The sequence below is a fragment of the Ambystoma mexicanum genome, chromosome 14 (assembly GCF_040938575.1).
Source record: "Ambystoma mexicanum isolate Mex_15411 chromosome 14, UKY_AmexF1_1, whole genome shotgun sequence".
NCBI lineage: Eukaryota > Metazoa > Chordata > Amphibia > Caudata > Ambystomatidae > Ambystoma > Ambystoma mexicanum.
Genome location: NC_090940.1, coordinates 92,137,962 through 92,160,771, shown reverse-complemented (window position 1 = coordinate 92,160,771; position 22,810 = coordinate 92,137,962). Strand labels below are relative to the sequence as shown.

Genomic DNA, 22,810 nt, shown 5'->3' with positions numbered 1-22,810 from the left:
ATTTTTCGCTTACATTGCTCGACTCTGAAACGTTGTCTGTATGTGAAAAGGACAAGGCTGCAGGGCCGTGAGGATAACAAGAGTTTGCTGAAACACAAACGTAGGCAGCGCCAGGAAGACTGCCCGGCTCCCTCCCGAATGTAGCCTTGAAGCAGAGATGCAGGGCATTTAATCATTTCACAGCTGCCAGCCAGTCTCGTTATATGGTAGAATAATACCGCTAAAGGCTTGAATTATGCTTTTCTTACGGCCCCCCCTTTGCTGAGCCCGCTAGAGCATGTCAGCTCCCAGGACGCGAATAGCACCTGATGGATAGCAAGGTCCGGAATGCAACTCCCCCCCCCCCCCCCCCCCGTATGTAGTTCGCTTCCAAGAACAGAAGCGCTGTGTTCTATTCAATAACTGAAAGATGCCTTTGCACTCACAAATTGCAAATTGTTACTAGAATAGATGTTTGAAGGTGTCATAGTGGTTGGAGATGTCCATCATCACATCAAGTTCAAAGAAACCCAATAAAGGGGGGTGTTAAACGTGTCATAGCTGATTGTTTGATATGCATTTTGTATATATGTAACTGATGTACGTAATTCACCCTCTTGCGTCCCTCGAGGTCTAGAGATGCACGTCGCGGGGCGTGAGACCGAGTTGGCCAAATGAGACTTTTGCTTGCAATAAAACCCTAACTTTGGGAATACAACCTTGTGTCTGGCGTCTCTATCGTGTGTGGTGACTCGCCTTGTTTCCATAGAAGTCGGGGTCCCCTAGGGGCCCCTTTCAATGGTGCCCCCGCCTCCAGGTACTAGGTCTGGACCCTGCTGTTTTCTCCCAGTCCTGGCTGCCCTAGTTCACCGCAGCATGCCCTTGCTGCTGTATGCTCCCCAAGCTGCCTTTCAGGTGCAACTCTCTCTCCAGCACTAATGGGATGACCTCTCCTCTTAGGGTCCGCACTGCTTGTTCCACTTTTAACTGTTGAGGCACATCTCCGTGGACTGGGGGCCAGATGTCTTGCCAGGGGCCCATCCTCTGTCTCTGGTGTTGCTGGCTTCCCCTGCTGCTCTTCCAGCCACTCCTTCACCTGTCCCTCCAGACCTTGCCACACTCCGTCTCACACTCCAATAACCACCTTCCAGCCAGGGTTCGCCGCCACCCGTGGCGGTGTGTTGCTCAGTCACCTCCTTGAGACCCAGGCTTGCTTCTGTTCGTGTTCGTCACTGAGGCCCGTGTCACCTTCCGGCCCAGACTCTCCTTCGCACTGTTATTGTGCTTCTGCGTTCACCGCCACTGCGCCCAGGTTCGCCCCCGTCTGCCAAGGCGTGTTGGCTGTTCACTTCTCTTCCTTTGCCGAGTGCTGGGGCTTCCCTCTGCTCCAGCCGCTCCTTGCTTGTGCGGCTCGAGATGGCGTATGTGGCCTGCTGACCCACTGGCAGTATTGCAATATTCCCGCATGCTCTGCTCCGCTGACTTTTATTTTTTGTTTTGCTTTTTTTTGTTTTTACACCAGCCAGGGGCACGACACTGAACTTTGGGTTGGGGCATGAGAAGCTCTGATCCTAAGCGGCCATCTTTCTCCGCGCCCCCTAAAGGTCTCCCCATGGGCTCTTTTCAGTGTCCTTTTGAGCTTCAACTTGGAACAAAAGTAGTGTCTGCTTGACTAACAATGCAATCATTCTCGGGTCTCTTTTTCAGTGGCTCTGTGAAATCCACCTTCAAGTTCCAGCATACTGCGTTTCTCTTTTCATTCACTTTCTCAAGGCTCTAGGAACTGTCTACAAGTTCCAGCTTTCAGCGCCGATGTCTTCATGCTCATATTCTCATGGGCTTTAGGACTGGTCTCTGCTGGTGCTAGCTTCAACAGTTTTCTCTCATTGAATCTACAAATGCTGCGTACAAGTTCTGACATGTAGCTTTTTATTTGCAGTCACTTTCTCAAGGGCTCTAGGAACACTTCCAACACATTTCATTAGGCAGTGCTGCGGTCTCAACACTTTCTCAAAGACTGTAGGAAATGTTTCTACAAGTTCCACCAGAGTACAAGTTCTACACATTTTTCTGAATGATCAGTTTCGCAAGGGCTCTAAGGAATTTTAAGCTCCACCAGACAAACCCTTTTACTTGGTTATTTAAGGGATGATTATGGTCTTGATTAGTTCTTCACTTATATTAGAATAACAGGAGATTGTCATAATTAGTATTAAGAGATGGACTTGCGGTTTTAAGCACTGCTGCACCCTTGGTGTCATTGGATTTCCTAACTGTTGATTTATGGTGGTCTACAGGGCAAGCCCCAAGCGAGCCACCAAGTCTTCTGGGTCTGTTTGGAGCATTTCCGATCTGAAACCGACTGCACCCTCCAGCACATAAGCATCTCTGTACGCTAGTGGTCCTCTTATACTGCCCAGCCTAGTTGTATATCCGCGGGGACTTGTAGTCCCTTCCCAGCATGCTCTATGCTTGCAAATCAGTACAGGCCAAAGAGTAAATGCACCTTTGGGCTGGGGTGCATCTGTCAGGAATGATGAGGGTTGATCCCGGTATTACGAAAATATGTACTGCACTTCGGAAGAAAAGAAAGCAACTTTCCATTTCCCTGCATCATTGTGCTTTGGTATGCCCAATAAAGCACTTTCTGGGTGCACCGCATCGGGTCTTAGTCACAGGAAGATCCCGAATGCTTGAACGTTGGTGGTTGCCTTGGAGATGACGGCATCCCCTCCACATGTCACGTAAAGGCAAGATCATGTGACCGGCTATTTAAATGGCTTGTAACATTGCTGCAGTGCTTCAGATTCTTACCAGTTAGCTACATTGTTGCGTTCTTGTCTATTGATACTTTTTGATCTGTTGCTGAACTTTGCCTTGTCCCCGGATTGCCTCATCTCGAGCTCTCTTGTGATTACTAAATTTTACGTTAACCACCTTGGACCGCATTCACAGCGTTCTTGGTCTTCCGATTTCAAATCTTTATGCTTTCTACGTTACGACCAGGACCGCTCTACACGGACTGCATTTTCTTTATGTTTATGTACCAGTCTTGCCCACCTGCTGCCAACTCTTTGTTTGTTCTCCGGCACGGATTGCTAAATTGCTGCCTTCATGCATAGACCAGAGACTACCGCTCATAGGTTGTTTGGAACTCCTTAAACCGTTTGCCATCTGGTTCCGGTGGCCTAAAAGGGACTAGAGACAGGCGCAACCTTAGTTTAGGTGTCCTAATTCCGGCCGGATAGGTCTTTCAGCTACAAACCACTTGGAAGGCATTTCTTTTCTTCTACACGTATATCTCATCATCTCTTCAGACTCTGGTTCTCCGGAACACTCGGACTTCGCTGTCTTGTACCCACGGTAAGCTCTCTCATTGTCCTTGTACTTGCCTTGTCCCGCACTCCTGCTACAGAATTACTATAAGCTTTAAACATTTGTTCCTATGGTTCCACAGCAATCTGAGCCTCACGGTTTACCTTAAGGCACCAGAATTCCAGAATATCCTGCCTGGTTAGTTTTCCTCGTTATTGTGGATGTTCACTGCCCTTTGTTACTAATTTGTGGGAGCGAGGGGTCGTTTGGACCCCCCTCGCACATTCTGCACGTTATTGACCACTGGCTCGCGCAATAGCGGGAGACGCCTCAATTGCCCTTATGTTAACATTAGCATAACTGGGGCTATTGCGGGATACACTTGGCGTCCATTTTGTGTGCCCTCAAACTCCATCTTTGGACTAGGCTTCACTCCGATGGTACGAAGAGACTTCTCTCCCATTTGCAGCGCCACGCACACTGCGCTTATGGCCCCCATCTTTTCTTCCACTGTCTGAAAGCTTCCCTAATTGCTTTCTCACGGATGTGCCGTGAATAATTGCAACAAATGGCAAACTGTAACATATCACCCTTCCTCTGTGATCACTGTCCTGTGTGTGAACCAGCTCGAACCATGCCCTGTAGCTCATCCATCTCCACAAACCTACTCAAACCCTTTTTCCCCTGCTGTCGGAAAATTACTGCCAATATAACCCTGTGCCCTCCTGAGGTATTCTCTTGATGTACCAGAAGTGTGACCCTGCTGTCCAGCCCACCCCAGAGGGCCTCCATTAAATCCAGACCTCTGTCACAGTATATTGTGTCCCAAAACTAACACACGTCATTACACCCCACACTTGCCTTGAAGTGTAAAGAACCACCCGTCACCCAGGTTATCACAGGGGACAAGACCCCTGGACCATGTACCTCCATAAAAGTCCTAATGAAAGACAATGTAATAATATGTATGCAATTTATAGGCTTGCAAGATTTACTCAAAGGTATATCAATGATGGTAGTTTATTATGTGTGGTGGTTTCTCATGCCAGCTTAGTTAGTGTCAACTCTATCTCGCCGTGACCTAACCCTAACCCCTCCTGGACAGAGGCAGCTGGACCTCATGACGTTCACCCTCCCGCCAACTGGGCAGCCTATCCAGAAGAAGCAGCGCCTACACCACTATATGCCACCTAACTATGTAACCAATCCTGTTCTAATGTAGTACCCTATGTTGGTGATGTCAGTGATGATGCTGTTTTGCTTTATATTTCCATGTAAGTGTATTGTTTGCCAGAGCGCTCTCGAGGCAGCAGAGTTCTCTGGATGCCAACTTTATATAAAGTCTTTTAAATCCCGCTACCGGTTCTTAGTCTCATTCCCTACTGGGATGTGTCATATTTTATGAAATTGTTTTGGTAAGTCGGGGAGTGAGCCTTTACACTACACACTCTGACACCCTACTTTTTACCTCCCTGCAGCCTGCGGTTTTCCTCTGCTGTTCCATCTTGTTAATAGATCCCTTTGTGTGTACTTTTTGCCCACCAAAGGGTTACATTATTGAGAAGAATTGGTCGGCTACTCTACGTGCTCAAACAGTTCAGAGTGACAAATTCTGACGGCATCTTCCACTCCTGGGAGCGGCCGGACCACCGTAGTCTCCCGTGACTTGGTCTCCCACATAAAAAGGGTGGCGGATGTCTGAGTCTCCACAACCTGCCAGTGTACATAGGCTATGCTTTGGAACTGTGCCAGAGAATACAAATGTGTATTGACAAATTAATCTGGTAGTACATTTATAATATGATCAGTCATATAAATTAGGACCTCAGTCAGTCTAGAGTAGTTTAGCTATCCAGCAGTGGCTGCCGCTGTGTTCGGATCAGTGTTTCAAGGTTGGAAATGTCCGTTTCTGATTAACAATCTACACTGGATAGACTGATGGTACTTGTGACCTACCACTGCTTTTAAATTGAGAGGCCCCTCAATATGTTCATTATATCCAGTGCCCCGCGCTGCATACTCCTTGTCCTCTGGAATGCCAACCACTAGCTCCATTTCCGGTTCTCTTAAGTCGGACCAGCAATTTCCTGCACATTTGTTATTTTTGCTTAGTTAAACATGCCACATGCTTGCGTGTTTTTCAACTCCTAGAATAGCTATGCTGGAGCTTTGTTTGCTGCTAGGCAAACATGAGCATATGCTGCTCATGGATAGAACTTGCTTAATGCAGGTTGCAAGTGACATCCCTTACCACCTTTTTAATGTGTTGCTGCATATTGCAGTGCTTCATAAGCCAGACAAATAATTTGAGCTACATAATGGAAGCATAGATTACCAATGGGATAGATCATCTTTCCCCTAGGTTGAAATAGACCGTTTCACAAAGCTCAAACTTTACAGCGTACATTAAAATTGCTCTTCAAAATAATCTACTTGATCTTTTTCCAATTTGTAATGTAGCTGTTAATTTCTTAATCAATTTTGAGAAATGTTTGTCTTTGTTCTGAATTTGCTCTTGCATGTGCACTTATCTTCATAGATACTAACTGCAGAATGGCGGTCAGACCCACCTAACCTATTAATTCCACTGTCTATTGTAGGGCGAAAATCTTCTCTGTCTCAACTCTATTTTTGTTCTTGGCAGTCAAACGAGCATGAAAGCAATTCTATTCTGTTAACACCTCTGTTCCTTCTGGCAGTTTATTTCAATGTATTTATCACTATTTCGGTGACGATTTCCTTCTGTTACTCAAAGTATCCCTCCTTCTTGCTCCATGACCACTTATTCTGAACTTCTATACCTTTTAGTACCTGAAGACCTTGGTTTCTCTTTCCCGTTCCTGTACTAATGTAGTCAATATGGCTGTACATCTTTCATCACAATAATTGAGCTCCAGTCCTCACATTATCTGGATAGGTTGGGACCACACGATCTACAACACTCCCTCTCTAAATACTCCTCTGCTAGAGCCCCTCCACTCCTCTTACTCCAACTCTTTGATTGTCAAACGCTTCTCCAAATAGAGTGGGGGGGCAGGACTCTCTTCCGCTGGTGCCTCCCTTAGGAACAGCCTACCGTCCCATCTCTGCTTTTCTTGACCTCTTTCACGTCCTTGCTAATCTCCACACTGCCGCTAAAACCGGTGGCCTGGTCCTCATGAGTCTCACAGGATACCAGGCCTTCTACCCATTCAACAGCAACCCCCCTGCACTGCCCCCTGCCTGGTGGTGGTTCATCTCACCCATGGGACTCGCATGCCCTAGCACTTAGCCTGATGCCCCCTCCCTTGCTCCCTTTGGCACTTCCCTCCCAGGCTTCCACCAGCACTTGTCCCTGCCCCCTCCATCCATCCCTATCTCCTGCACTTCTCCTCACTGCACTTGCACGTTCGAATGTCACTAGGCTTAGTAGGACCTTGATTGCATATTTACTGTTTTGCCAATGTTTTTCATTCCCCTTCTTCCCTCCCCACTTTGCCTTGTGGCGCCTGGAAACATAGTTCTGTTGTATAGGTGCCTTACAAATGTTGAATAAAAAAAAATTAAAAAACCTAGCTACCTCTTCCATTAACTGTTTTGCTTTTTTAATTGAGCGAAAACTGCCATCACCATGAGATGGCCGCCTGGTGCAAAGAACCATAACAGACTAACACTAAATGGGGAGAGAGTTCGAAGACGTGAGGTGCTTTGCAAAGGGTTGTGGTCTTTTGGCCAGGACCTTGGATGCCTGCTTTTGTAGCCTGACCACGGAGAGGGATATCAGTCTTTCCTGAATTTAGATTTTGCTGACTATTTAGAGAATGAGCTCTTGATATCGGTTCAGTGTCCAGCATCTAATCTAGATCAACGGTCTATACGTTGAATAATGCTAGGGCAAGCACACACCCTTGCCAAAGACCATTAGACACTGGGATTGCATTTGACTGTGTTCCCTCTGCATGAAGATGTACCTGAATTTCTGTATCTTAAGTGTAAATACCTCTGTATATTAAGTAATGGAATAGGACAGCCCAAGTGTTTCAACTTCTACCAGAAGTTTGACCCTATTCACTGTGTCGAAAGCTTGTGTTGGATCTTAAAAAGGTCATGTAGATTGGCTGTCCAGAGGCCCTAGAGTGCTCTTGTAATAGTGATGGGATGTGGGAGTTCAGGGAGGTGGCTAAACCTTGCAGAAAACCTGATTAATTCACACCCCATATCTTGGAATGTTTAATTCACATCCTCAAATTATTTAGCACTACTACCGAGAAAACATTGCTTTCTGCATCAAGCAGGGCAATAGGCCTATCATTAGGTGGGCATTCTCTATCCCCTTTTTTATATATAGGGATCAATATGAATTCCTTATTCCATATAATATGCAGCAGGGATCAACATTTAGATTGGAAAAGCATGAGCTAGAAGCCACTCCTGAGTATCCAGCTGTTCAGTGGCCAGGAGCTTCCACCGGGGAACTAGAAGCTACCACATACCATTCTGCAAATCTAACTTCCATATAGGATACAAACTTATCATTATGTCCATAATGTATGACCACTTATGCTTTCCACATTGGTGCGTTTGTTTGGCATCAGTTTGCCTGGGGAGCCAAAAGTAGCCCCTGGTAGCTGTTGACGTCAAGCTAACTAGACTCTTCTAGGACACAACCCGTAGCTAAAACCCTCCCAGCTCCCTTCACTTTTGAACCCTGATGCAGTCCGGCGCAAACATCACAGGTTGCAAGCAAGTAATCGGACACCAAGTTACTTGCCCTCTCAATTCACTACATGCACCCAGCACACCATTTAGTACTCGCCAAAAGTCAATTATTGCTTGCTAATGGCGAATGCACATTGAGGCCTGATGTAGTAATGTGCTTTTTCCTTTCCAATGTATAACGGTTATAAAATAAAAATGTTGGTCGTCCAAACCGAGGCCCCTTTTACATCTTTGAAATGAAAAATATTGCTGCCTCACTGAACTTCATTGAAAAATGATGTAACCATGTTTGCTTGCTGAGATATCGTGGTTCATGGTCCATATCATTGTTTAAGAAATTGTACTGAAGGCACGCTAGCAGATATTCCGGTATCTCACCAAATTTTCAATTTATTCTTTTTTTTGATTGGATATTAAATATGTATATGAAATAATTAGTCTGTTTCATCTGCAGTACATTAAATTAGACACTGATGTTTGCATGGGACCGTCTGAGACCACCGTTCAATTACTTCAAACCAAAATGACCAGAGAAAATGCATACTCGCATGACTTCATTCTGTCGACTACTGTTTTTTCAGTGTTTATAGGAGCCTAGTTGACAATTGCTTATATTGAGCTAAGCTGTGGCCTACACTTAATGCGGATTTGTTCGGGATAATATGCTGATTTATGGCTCACAGTGATTTAAAGCCAGTAACACCGATTACAAAAACACAGTCCAACGTGATTTTCAAGAAAAATCCTTCTAATCGTTCCGAAATTGGTGGGTGGTCACATTTAGATTTTTAAAAGATTGCTTTTTTTGTATCCTTCATTTATATTTTGGTGAATTCACTGCAATGATCTTATTTATTTTTTGGGTTGAGTGCACAGTCTGAGATTCTATTTAATGATTACGTCCTGGATTGGAATAGTAGAATATCAGTTTAGAGATCACCCACCGAATTCAGAAGTATGAGGGTTGCCCTTGATAATTTAGATATATTGTGTTTTTGCAATATCAGTGTTCCTTTTTTAGGGGTTCTTGAAAAGGGTGTGCTTTAAGTCAGCATATATTACTGACAAAGAGCAGAACATTTGCAGTCCAGTCCTGATTTTGGTATAATCGTTTGCCAAATAGGCTAGTTCTAAAGACTAACAAAACCGGTAGATCGACTGAATTAATTTCTGTTGTCATTTGGAAGTATTAGTTTGATTTCAATTACTATCCAATAGAAGTCAGGAATGGATTTAATGTATTTTGTATTCCATGCAGATTATCGATTTCTTCCTTATTATTTTCATCCTTGTGGCCTATTTTTAAATTATTTCATACATATATATGGAATGTCGGCTCTAAACCAACACTAGCTGGAATATTTAGCAAGATATCCAAACATATAGTAGTGTGACAGTAACTTCAGCAAACCTTAGAGTATGTACTACTATAAAAAAAATACACACATTGCTCAAATTGCCATTCACAGCCGATACTCTATGACCCTGTGTTTGCCCATTCTAGCTAAACATCATGACACAGCTGAGACCCAGAAGGTGAAAGAGACGGAAACGGGAGCAGAGATTGCGGCAGTTCATGAGCACGACCACTCACGGCTCCATGCATACATTGGTGTCTCGCTTGTGCTGGGCTTCGTCTTCATGCTACTGGTGGACCAAATTGGAAGCTCTCACATGCATTCAGCTGATGGTAAGGGGGGGGGGGGGGGGGGGGGGGGGGGGTGGTGGTGGTGGTGGTGGTGGTGGTGGTGGGTGTGTGTGTGTGTGTGTGTGTGTGTGTGTGTGTGTGTGTGTGTGTGTGTGTGTGTGTGTGTGTGTGTGTGTGTGTGTGTGTGTGTGTGTGTGTGTGTGTGTGTGTGTGTGTGTGTGTGTCTCCCCCACCCCACTAAGTACAGTTACTACCGGGGAGATGGAACAATGTGTCTTTATTGTTTTTTGTTAAAACAATGGGTTTTATTCTTTTAAGCCCCATTCCATGATTGTTTCATAAGGTGCAGCGTTACAACAGTATTGTTTTAAAGTGCAGTGTTATGCTCCCAGCCTTAGACTTGTGCAGTGAAGAGTCAGAATTGCAGTGGACCTTCGTGTTAGGCAAGATTGTATGCAGTACTGTTGGGATTGGTTTCTTATGACTGTGGAAAGTGTCATATTTACCGTAGTTTGACATGATACTAGGTAATGACATTGTGATGTAACCTTATTCCATCTGGAGCTTATGTATGTGTTGGTTCTATTCAGAATGTTTGCAATGTTTTCTTTTGTTACAAAAGGGCAGTTGGAGCCAGCCTCTTCAGGAGGGCGCCTGCTGTGTCTTGCGGTCCGTTTACTTTAATAATAAATATACAACCAAAAGTTGCGTTCGCTTCCTAACTTAACATTGGCGAGTTTGGGTGCACTACACCAACCCTGGACTTCTGGCAATAGGAACCCAACCTTTGGTATAAGTCTTTCCTACACAGGTTGGTAGCGGGTTGAGCAGCCAGGCTTATCGCAAGAGGGGTCAATGTGAGCTGTAGGGGAGTTACAGAGATTCACAGTAACTAGTATTCAACTAAACACTTTCATTCAAGGTTTCTTGAATAAGCAACACACCAGTGCACTCTAAAACTATACACTTAGTTTCTAAATCAGTAAAGACCCTTTTGGGATGGCCCACTGTCACAACCTACACCCTCAGGTGACTTCAATAATTGGGGTGCTGGGGACATTATCTTACTATTGCATTTAGAATACTCTTAGAACTTGGTCAAAGGAAAAGGTTATTAGAACAAACAAGAGACCACAAATATTCTTAAGCAAGCAAGTACTTTTGGATCCCCTTAGCAGAGTCATTTAATATAACCGGTTAAGCCAAAGTCAATGGACAAAAGTCTTATATGAGCTGAAGCACTTCTGGTAGGTAAGTAAGAAAAGTCTTTGCACACTGCTTTAGAAGTCTTTGAAGAAAAGAAGAATCAATGTAGGGCCACAAGCTGTTTAAGCTTGTGAGTAGTAGAAGATGCAAGCAACTCTACAGTAAGAGGTAATTTCTCTCAGACTTTACAGTACCTTTTTGGATTGAAGAAAAATGGCAGCAGATGACTTCTGTTCCTGTGCAGCTGTGCAGTTCTCTCTGTTCCTGGGCCTCAGTTGTGGGGACGAGAGGGATGACTTCTGGGGACTCCTGCACTGCAATGGGATGGTCACCGCTCTCAACCGGCAGTCTCCAAACAAGTGGCACTTCAGTGTTTCAGCTCCTCGCGACTACCGCAAATGGCAACACTGCGGTTTCTGGCTGTCGCGATGGACTTTCCTTGCTTCTGGGGTCCCGCACTCTGTTGAGGGGGTTCAGGCTTGGTCTTTCCTGCTTCCTAGGAGTCTGGAGGATCTTCTTGGAGCTCTCGGCCAACTTAAAAGCAACGCACACAATCTGGTGTTCTCTCCCTGGCTATTCGGTTTCCAGCAGCAACTCTGTGGAAATTCAACCAGCTCCGAGAAGATGTCCAGGTGGCTTACTTTGCAGTTGATTGGTCCCACTAACTCAAAGGGAGAAGTCGTCCTTGCAGGGGCTTCTCTGTCGATACGAATTTGGAGTTTCACTAGGAAAACCAACGGTTCAGGAGTTACAGCAGGTATCCTCTTCAAGTTCTTCGTCAGTTCCTATATCCAGTGGTCGACTCTGCCTTCCAAGCCAAAAGCCCTGCCTTTTATTCAGTTCTCTCCCATTCATTCCAGCCTAGCTGTCAGTCACCCAGCAGGGTGGCTGTCCTTACTGGACAGTCAGCCGGCCAATCACTATAGAGTGCATTTGGGTCTGAGACTAAGCACAAGGAGTTTCTGGCAACTCCCTCACTTCCTGCCCCCATCAGACACCCTGGAGCCAGAGTCGGGCTTCACTCGTGAATCCCGCCAAAAGCAAAGCAAAGGGACCAAACCTGGTTTGTTGCACAGAATAAATCTCAAGACGGACCTTTCCACAAAGAATTGGCGAAAGAAGACTGGGCCATTTTGACAAAAATGGCACCCTTGGGTGCTTTACTGCAGCTGCAAACGCAGTCTACGGTAATTGCACACCACGGTAGTTGAAAGTGAAGCACTACCACTGGCCATTCATCGAGGAAATGGTTACATAAAATTGTTACATCAGAAGCTAGACAAAGGGGATACTAAAGTAACCCCTCCAGCAGCCAGTTGTAAGATAGTGTGTGCTGGGTCTAGAAAGTTACAAATGTAAGTAAAGTTAATTTCACTTTACTGCTCTAGGCAACAGTAGTTTACCCCAGAGAAAGTATTTAAACCTTTGGGAAATCTGAAAGACTTCCCTGAGCCACTGCACTGAAGGTGCTGTGTGACACAATGTAAAAGGTGATGCCTATGGAGTTCGTCAGACTCCACAACCAAAATAAACAGTCTTCAAAATCACATTCAAATACATGAGAGAGTGGGGGGGAAAAAGGGTCTCACTCTCTCCAGGTAAAAAAAATCAAGTCCTCAAAATCCAGCAAAGTTGCTGGGGGTGTCTAAGGTGGAGGGAACTAGCACATTTCTGAGAATTCTCCCTAACACTTTGTGTGTCTCGTTTTCCTTTTATCACTTGATAATGTAACTGGTGGAGTTTGTATGGAAGAGGCATGTCATTGCTTTTGTGTGTCTTGCTGTCAATGTCATGGGTCACTAATTACACTACTTAAGTTTATCGTGATGAACTACTCAGTCAATCTTTCAGTATAGGAGTTTTCTCAAACGGGTGCCAAGTCCTGTCTGTTGCGATTTTGACCGTTTGCGGCCCTTGCAAGGAGTGTCTTAGGAATCCCTTTAGAAAATGTTTGCATAATCAATCTTGACCCCTTGCCATACCGCTGACATTGGTCAAGAGAAGGTGTGGTTCCTGCAAGAATAGCAGTATTTGAGGTGACAGTCGGTTCCATGTCTGATTTGGCTGTATTCTTAACCTGGCATTCCATGCATCGCTTTCGGAAGTGGTGTGGTCTGGTGAGATCCCTCAGTGGGTTATAACTCAAGGTATTAGTCTATACACTACAGATTGCAAATTGCCATTGGAAATCAAGTAGTTCTTTCTAATTCTTGCCTGATTAACACATTTGCTCCCTTCTATTTTGATAGTATAGAGACTGCCACTCGCCTTGCTTGCCTGCCCCTTGATATATAGAACTGTTGCTGCTGGGTTCGTGAATGTATTTTTGGCAGAACACCATTAGCATACATGTCTAGCCAGTTTCACCAGTAGCCGAGTTAACACGTGGCAGAGTTGCCTGCTAGGCACCCACATATAATATATGCCTAATGTACAGCTTTCCTAGACCACATTGAACCAGCCATGGGGCAGAAAGGTATTTTTCTTTCAGATCCATTTATTGAGCAGAATACATTGTCATTCGCACAAACCACACGGTCTTCCATAATCTCTCCAATGGAATGGGAAGCGCTTGCATATGTAACCAATGTATTTTAATAGGAGTGCAAGCCCATCTTCGTTTGAAACTCTGCATGGAGCTCTTGCCAACCTCCTACCCTGCAGCGACATAGAAATGGTTTGGGGACATTCAATGAAAAGGAAAGGAAGACAAGTACCAGCAAACAATTCAGGCACTGCCCTGTTATTAGTCTCCCTTCATCCACATTTGTGGCCACTGAAATGTATGCCACACGGAGGACCGCGGGTGCTCGGGTACCATCTCATAATATGTCCAATGAGCCCTTTTATGTGATGATCTCAAATCACTATGACCAACGTAGACCCCCTAGCAATATGGTTTTACCATGAACTCCCCCCCTGCACACACACGCCCCTACTCCCAGGCATGCAAAACATCCAAAAGCTCCATTTTGTTAAGCGCTCGGCTTCGGTCACTTTTTAGTGCATTTGACACCGGCCTATGCCAAGCGTGCTCAGATGGATCTATCCATCTGTTTTTCTATTGCGCCACTAACTCGTAGGGCTCGGGGCGCTCACAAGAGGGACGCATACAAAGACAGTAAAAGGAGCCGACAAGAGAGCTGGCAAGAAGAAAAGACCACCCCAGAACAAGTCAATATCTAGCAGCAAGGTTTGATTATGGAACAGACACAATCAAATCAAGTAACCATGTCCAGCGTCTAACAGGAAAGTTTTCAAACGCTCTGCATTATTGTACAAAATAAAAAGGCACTCTGGGTTACAAGTGGCATTATCAGTATTTTTTGTTATTGTAAAATCGGAATGGTCACAGAATTAGATTGTTCATTCATTTGGAAATGTGCTTCATTTTAAGTGTCATGATACATTCACACACAGGTCGCTGCCATTTTCACGATGCAAATATAATCGAGCAAGGTTTTATTTAACTATGACACCAAGTATTTGTAAATGGAGATAATTCTGCTATCCCCAGTTTGCCTTCAGTTATAATACATTGTCAGATCATTGTTCATTTTATGCCCCTGAACAATGAACAGAATACATTTGAAGTCACTTGGATTCTCCATTGTAAATATGCACCCAGAGGTAAATTTGGGTTTTCTGCTATTTTGAAAATGACTCGGTGAGCAGTCTATTTTCTGTGAGCATATGCAATGCCCTTCTTTTGAAGTGGGGAGCAGATTGTGCGTGTTGTGGGAGTTGCCCTGGGGGGAAATCTGGACAACAGGCCCTGGCATCAGCATGAATGGCATGTTCACTGTCTTTTCTTGAAAATCAATGGTAGGCTGTACGAAATGGACGAGTTGATTGTGGGCGCTCTGAGCTTTTTCTGTGGGCTGGCTCTGATTTTGCAGGAGATCCGGATTACAGACCACAATTGACACCCCCTCTCTTGCGCGCTCCAGCCCCCACTGTTTTCCCCCAAAAATGATGCTCTGGAAAAGTGCACAGACGGATGGTGAAAACCCAAAATTAAGATTAGCCATCAATGCCCCCTGGTGAGGACTAGCTGTTAGGAAAATAGGTGAGCTGGTGATTTGATGTGGGCCGACTAAACAGCGATGGATAAGACTACTTACTGACTTTGGTAAGCAGCAGCAGCAGCCACTAGTCTATACATTTACCACAGGAAAGAACATGTTTCCCGGCCCTACAATTGGCACCTTTCCCAAATTCTATTTTTTTGATTGCTGCTATATGTCCAGGGTTGGATGAAGTCGTTTTATTTTATTATTATTTTTTTTTTTTTTACCCATTTTTATCAATGCTGCTGTTTCTTGTTGGAGCTGCTTCCAAGCCTGAATCGTTTCCTTCATTAAGTCTCTGTATTTGTGCTATTCACAGCACTGCCACCAATCGGGGGCACTTGCAATTGTTGGAAGGTATCCCCAACTTGAAAGAGTGTGTCTGGCAACACAATCCAGTTCTGCACTCCAAACCATCTAGAATTGGATCAAGTGTGTAGTGGCTCATCGAATAATCCAAAAGTAACTTTAGTATTGGGTCTGTTAATCATTTTTAAATTGTTATCCCTAATTTAACGCACGTGGCCTCAACCCACTCGTTGGAGTTTTGTAAGGTTAAGAATAGGGTATTTTATAGTTTCGTTTTTAGGTGAAAGTAGATTAAACTAGTTATATGCCAATCCTTAAGATGCTAAGAAGAGGGTGTCATGATGAGTTCCCCCTCATCCCTCCTTGTGCTTGGACTGATAGGATGGGGTGTCTGCATTCTAACCTCCTCATCCCCTTCCTGTGACCGCCAGGGAGATGGAGTGATGAAGGACCTCTAATCCACCCCATGGAGTTCTGTGCCAGATGCCCATTGGGTAGACGTAAGGTTCTGATTCTCTGTGTCTGGCAGCTTTCGACCCCCAAACTCGCCATCCTCTGCTGTGCTTTTACTAAAACCCTTAACCCCAAACTAGCAGAGCTCTGTGTAGGGAGTCAAGTCTTTGTCTTTGCAGGGAAACTACAACTCCACTTGCATTTCAATGGGAGGGTCAAAAAGACACTTGCTTGTTAAAGCAACTGGGGTTGTAGTCTGCTGGGAATTTAGGTGGGCTGCTCACCACTTCTAGTAGCATTAATGATCTTTGAGTCAATCGCTAATCGTAGCTCTTGTTCCTGTTCCTCCTAGGGCATAGTGTCCTGCTACTCTCGCCCATATATCACCCATGAATCACATGAGTTTAATTTACTAGCATAATTAACCAGATCCATTTGTAATTGGGCATGTTAATCTGCAGGTCTGTAATGTAATTTATTTTGGGTTCCTTTATTCACAAGACACCCTCTGTACTTTTTTCCACCACTTGTCTGATTTTAATTTCCAAATTTTCATTGCAGACCCAGAGGCAGGAAGAAACGGAAATTCAAAAATCACCACCACACTGGGGCTTGTGGTGCATGCTGCAGGTAGGTCTAGTGCAGTGGCCCGGGGGGGCTTGCCACGTAGGGGGGCCAAGAGGATGTCTGGAGTGGGGGCGGGGGGGTTATAAAAAGGATTACGTTGACTGCTTTTAATAGAAAATATAAGCAGTAGAAAATCTGCTTCTTTTCAAGAGCCATGGGCTCCCTTGCATATCCTTTGGGCCCTCTAGCAGGGGGGGGGGGAGACTACTAGGTGGTGGAGGGGAGGGGTTCCAGAAACAATATATGTACTTAAGGGGCACTTGGTATGGCTATGTTTGAATACAACTGTTCTGGTGCCATCAAGTAGGAAACCCACATAGCTCTCTGTGGCAAAACCTTGTAGGCTCTAGGTATTAATTGCAGTTAGTTTGCAGCACTTGAGAGAGGGCTCCTAACAGCCTTGTCCTTTTCTAAAGGCTTTTATTAACATGCTTGTCTTGCATAACTGCTCCTGAAATGTTATCCCTTTTTTCTATGACCATGCCCATTATATTAATCTTAAACCTCTGAGGCTATGAGGCTGAAGGATGCAGCTGTTGAAGCATTGTAGCAGTTGGTGTGAGGGGGAATCTTCACTAGATTCCAGGCACAATACACCAACCGGTGCAACTATAGAAGGACATGCCACCTGCTTGTCGGAGTGTACGATTCATAGGATTGCTCCATTCTCTACAGTGTTTTACCATTGCGCCTCTGTCTACCGTGCACATAGCACTTGAAGCACATATGCCTTGATGCCCTTTCTGAGTCTTTTAGCAAAGCTCCCTTCACAGCCATACAATACTGTTCCTGTTATCCTTGTGTGCAGTCTGCATATGGGGCATGAGCCACAGTGACATTATCCTATCTGAGCAACCGGTTTCTTGCTACAATGTATAAATAGCTGATAAATGTGTTCTGCATTTACTGTGTTTGTTGTGGATTATATGGTCAAGTTGCTGACCTTGGAATTTCGACAGTTTGCCGCAATCGTCTTATTTGACTAAAATTCAAGTGCCAAATTGTGAACACTTAAAATTACATTATAAATCTCTATATGAAAGCAAAAACGTAACCCCTGTAAGCATATGGAGGTGTTTTAATTTACCTTATTGTTATGCAAAACTGCTCAACCACTCTGGCTCAAATCTGTTTTTGTCTGGAAGAAAAAACACCCTATACTTTTCAGGTGACTAATATAAAATCTGCATTTCTGTTTAATGTACTGTTAAGCCGATGGTGTTGCCTTGGGAGCTGCAGCTTCAACGTCCCAGACCAGTGTTCAGCTGATAGTGTTTGTTGCCATCATGTTGCATAAGGTACGTCTCTAAATATTGTTTACACTTCTGTCTTCTTCTACCATGGTTGTGAGGCCAGTGCAATTGTCCAGCAATTGTTTATGCCAACTGTGGCGGACCAGAAGTAGGAATCGGACGCTGGGATATCATAGTCTTGGATTTCTATTATCTTGTTTTACAGTTAGTCTGGCCTCTTGGACAGCTACAAAGAAAATTAAAAACTAAAATAATGAAAAGTTACTCTAAGAGCTACATTTCCTATTGAAAAACTCAAAAGTTCAAGCAAAGGATATTTAGTTGAGGGGCATACGTAATTAAGTGGGATTTTGAATGAAAGGAAGTTGTGAATACCGTGGGTGCATTGCACATTTAGCATTTAATCACACATGTATTACCGGGTGTTCTGTCTGAATTTGTAGCAGAGGGCCTGTGTGACATTAATCCAAGATGAGCACTGCTACAATTTATGAATCAGTGATCAGATCAAATATTTTCTAAGGGACCTTTTTTGTTCACCATAAACGCTGAATAAAGAGGGTCCTTAAAATAATTTCATATCTCTTATTGTGGAGAAGTTTCTGTTCAGAGTACGTTTTTCATGATTTCTAAAGAATAATTCCTTCTATTTTGTTCTGGTAATTGGCAAGACAATTAGAAAATTTAGTTGAAGCGTGAAATTTGATTCTTCAGTAAAATCAATTTTTCCAACATGTCGATACCTCCAGATAACGAAAGTCATTTGAAAGTAGAACTTGAACCATCAGCCAAAAAAAGGAAAACGGATAACAAATGTTTCCTTGTGCTTCTTATGTCAACAAATAAATCTCCCCTGGTTAATCCAAAATGTTATGAAAAGGTTTTAGATTGTATTAAGAAGAGAGAAGAGTGGGACAATAATGAATACTTGAATATAAGTCTACAATTAGGCAACTTAACACCTAAAAAAGAACTGCAAAATGAAAAGGCATCATGGCATGGGGAATACTGCAAACAATGTACTCCTAAGGCAAACCTGGATCGAAGAACAAAATTGTATGCAGAGCAGTTATGCGAGCCACAACAGTCCATCTCCTGCCATTAAGAGGAGGAAGTAGAATGAAGCTACACTAAAAGCTCAACAATACTTATGTGCAACAGAAATAAATGCTTATTTTGCAATAAGGAAGGAAAAAGAAGAAATCAATTATATTTGATAGCGACTGATTGAGCGGCATCAGTTTGAAGAGAGCAGTAGAACTGTCTAACTAACAATGACACATTGAAGATTCATGTTGGAGATTGTACAGATCATGGAGACCCTCACGCAAGCGAAATTGCATATTATAAGTTATGTTGGAACACACATGTGGTGAATGTCTTATGACCCAAGCCTACACTAAGCGGAAAGATGCAGCCGAATTCACTGTTTTACGATGCAAGAAATGTTGAATTTGTTATCAGTGATTTTCTCTTTTAAGGCAATGTAACAACAATGGGGGGGAAATTGAACAGTTCCACAGGAAAATTGCAGCTAACTTTGGTTTCGAAGAAGAACAGATGACGACAAACCAAAAGTTTCATAGAAGAGCTAGAATATATTTTATTTTTAGTAATCCTAAAAGTGTAAATGAACCACGAGTCCCACTGAAAGTAACAGCAGATGATGTTGCACTATCTCATGCAGAAAAAGAATTTGAGGATCTTGAGAAAAATATGAGAACCCTTCCTTAACAGCTACGATTTTACAGCGAGCCGTACCAACTTGTGAAAAATGGAATTCACTGAAAGTTTTGAAGAAGTGAATTTGCCAGATGTTCCAAAGGAAGTTCTTTTTTTTTTATTTATTTTTTTACAAGTGGTGCTTTAAAGGACAGATGGATATGAAAAGTAATTCATCACTGTAATGAACAGGGCTCATAAATTGTCACAGATGTTTATATATAAAATGCGATCACCACGATAAGCTTCCTACGTAAGCACTTAAACCACATGACATACCCGCGAAATGGCATTGCAAGTGGCAGTTGGGCTCACAATGCACACTGCTACCCACAGCAAATTCGTTACTGAATTTCTGCATAGCATGGGAGCTTCTATAGATTATGCCAGAATCCTTCGGTTTGAAACACAGATAGCCACAGAGGTAATAAAACGCATGGATGAGTGTGGAGGGGCTTGCTTTACCTCAGAGTTGGTCACAGGCAGGGACGTAATTTCACCAAATTGCCTGGGGTATCGGAAGTGACATCACACAACCCTTGACCTCTGATGATGACATAGGAACTGATGGCATTTGATCCCACCCTGAAGTGACATCAGGGAAGCAATGGAACGCGACCTTTCACCCCACAACAAAATAGGAAGTGGCATCACATAGCATTGTTTGAGTACTCTACGAAAAATGTGGTTACAATATCACTGTAAAATGATAGACATTTCATACAAGAATGGATCACCATATGGATCGTTAACATCAGTGCGTATAGGCCCATATTACCAAGTCACACTGAATGCAAGCAGACGTCCAATGCCAAATGATAATGATGTGTCATTCTATAGCACTTGCGCTTCATATAGAACAAATATACAACCCAACCTGTGTTGGTACACATTTATCAACCTCAGCAGGATGAAAGGCTGAGTTGACCTTGCTGGGAGTCGAACCTGCGAACTGAAGTTCAGACGCACATTGCAGCAGCCAGCGCTCAACCCACTGAGGTATTTTACCGGCTATAGCCATCCGATAACCGGCCACTCCAGAAACAAAGCTACATGCTGCTGGCCACAGACCATGAGCCTCGATGAAAAAAAAAATATATATATATATTTATTTATTTTAAAAAGAAATCATTTAGGGGTAGCAAGGGAGACCTCAGGGGGTCACAGGTGTCGCAGTTGCGACCCCTTAATAATGTCCATGGCCACAGGCAGATTTGTCTGTTGTGCTGCTGACAACATTGGCTTCCTCGGATACTCTGTATGGTAAAGGAACTGTGCACTGTATAGTTATGCTGATCTATCAGGAGGAGGAGGATTTAGATGTCCTAAGCCCAATTGAAATATCAGGGCCATCATCACTTCGATCACTGCAGAAGTTTCCTCAGTCCCGGTGTGAGGTCATGTCTTGCAACATTCCTAAAGGGTGTAGACCACAGAATCCCATAAGCAGTCAAATCACTGATTATACGGAGAGGAATAAGGTTATTGTAGATTCTAACAGGCTTGAGGACCTACTTTGGATGATGGCGGAAGTCTTATCTATTGAGTGATTTTCAAGAATGTTTCGATGAAGAATTGCTGGATAAACATTGTATTTGAATGGATTGTGTCCTCCTCCAACGTATTCCACATCTTTGACATGTAATGTCCACAACTGTGCACTTCGGAAACTTTTTCAGCAGAGGGCGTCCTGTGTCGTTGACGTCGGGTCGATGTCTCTCCAATGCCTCTGTCGAGGGCGACGTCACCGGATGTTATAAATAGGACGCACGGCACTCATATCCTCAGTTCTGTTTTTTCCCCCGAACCTGTTGCTTCGTGAAACTCTGCGCGCCTCGTGTGTTCATTACAATGTCTTTCTCTTCAACCTCTCCGACTCCGCGGTCTGGCTTCAAGATCTGCTTGGACTACAAGTCAAAAATGTCGATCACCGACCTGCATCGCATTTGTTTGTGGTGCTTGGGCGAGTCTCACGACAGCCACAACTGCTCAAAATGCCAGTCGCTGACTGCCAAGGCCTTGCGGGAGCGGAAGGGGAAGCTCCGGGTAGATGGGGGTTCTAAGCCTCCTAAGTCCCGTAAATCTAAATCGTCCAAAAAGGGGGTTTCCACCAACGACTCGAGGGGTGACTCTCCGCATCGGGAGGAGGCCCGGGGATCTCTGTCCCGGAGTGGTTCCCGCCATTGTTCTTCCTCGTCCTGGCACTCTAGGAAGCGGCGTCACCATTCGCCTTCTCCATCCTCTTGGGAAGATGGTGCCTCGAGGAAAGTGGCATGCCCAACGAAGTCCTCGACTCTGGAGGAATGTGCTGCTTTTAAGGAGCAGATGTTGGCGATATTTCAATCGCAGGGCACAGTTCCGGTCATGCCTTTTAACGAAGCCGCCAAGGAACGGTCTCGTACCACGGCTCACACGGCTTCGGGCTCGGGTCCGCGCCACGACTCGGGAGCCTAAGAGGTCCCGTTTGGACAAGGTTTTTGGAAAGTCCCAAGAGACATGCCTCTAAGTCTCAGTCCTCGTCCCCAGCGAGACCGCAGCAACCTGCTAAGGGCTCGATGTCGACTCGGTTAGCGCCATATCTGACCGATTCGGACGTCGATGCTGTGACATCCTATGAGTCCACGGCACCGTCGACGCCGAAGCCTTCAGCGATTTCAACGTCGAGGTTGTCAATGCTCTAGGCATCAAAGCCTTCGGCGCTTTCAACGCCTTCAGGGATATTTACCAGAAATGTGCCTTAGGAGTACCCCGATGTGGTGGATCCTCTTACGAAGGCTACAGCAAAGTCTGTGAGGCCAGTTTTGGACTCCAGGCCCTCTTGTCACCAGGCCTGGGTTTCAACTCCCTCTGGCTGACATAAATGAAGAGGAAGAAAGGTCTGAGTTTGAGGACCCTGGTGAACTTGATGAAGCTCCACTTTTTTCTGGAGACAGTCAGTTGGAGGAGTTGAGACAGACCCTCCATGATGCCTGTGGGTTGGACACTTCTCCAGAAGATGAATCTGGTAGGCCTGAGCCTGGGGCTCATGCGCAGTCTTCAGACAGGAGGCTCATGGCTAGGGTCTCGGAGAATCTGGGCTGGTCCACTCCTCCTGAAGACTTTGTGCAGGATGATCGAACGGACATCTTAGATCAAGGTCCGTCCTCTGACCTGGCTTTACCTTTTCATCTCGCCTTACAGAAAAGGGTGGCAGCTGCTTGTCAGTCCCCGGAATCTCTACTGGCTGTGAATAAATCTTTGACAAAGAAGTACCGCCCTTCCGTTGGCGACCCCAGCTATTTATCTACTCGCCCCACTCCTGAGAGTTTGATGGTTCAGGCATCTACAGCCACCTCGGGGCAGGTGGCGTACCCTACCATCCCTCCGGATAGGGACGACAAGTGCTTCGCCGGTTGGGCCTGGAAGGTATTTTCTGCTGGGAGCATGGCCTTGAAATCCGTCAACTCCACTTGTGCCTTGGCAAGGTTCTCACACACTCTGGAACTGTTTCTTTAGCGGCTGAGCATATTCTCGAGGGGGAAGAAAGGGAG

The 22,810-nt window shown here is 44.7% G+C and overlaps 1 protein-coding gene across 1 annotated transcript in view; it reads left to right on the top strand.

Annotated features, from left to right (window-relative positions):
• SLC39A9 (solute carrier family 39 member 9) overlaps positions 1-22,810 on the top strand; it is a 304,084-nt gene that overhangs the window by 177,750 nt on the left and 103,524 nt on the right. The window contains exons 3-5 of the mRNA XM_069638583.1: positions 9,497-9,682; positions 16,240-16,308; positions 17,518-17,603. Of these exons, the coding sequence (XP_069494684.1) occupies positions 9,497-9,682; positions 16,240-16,308; positions 17,518-17,603 (341 nt within the window). The remainder of the gene's footprint in view (positions 1-9,496; positions 9,683-16,239; positions 16,309-17,517; positions 17,604-22,810) is intronic.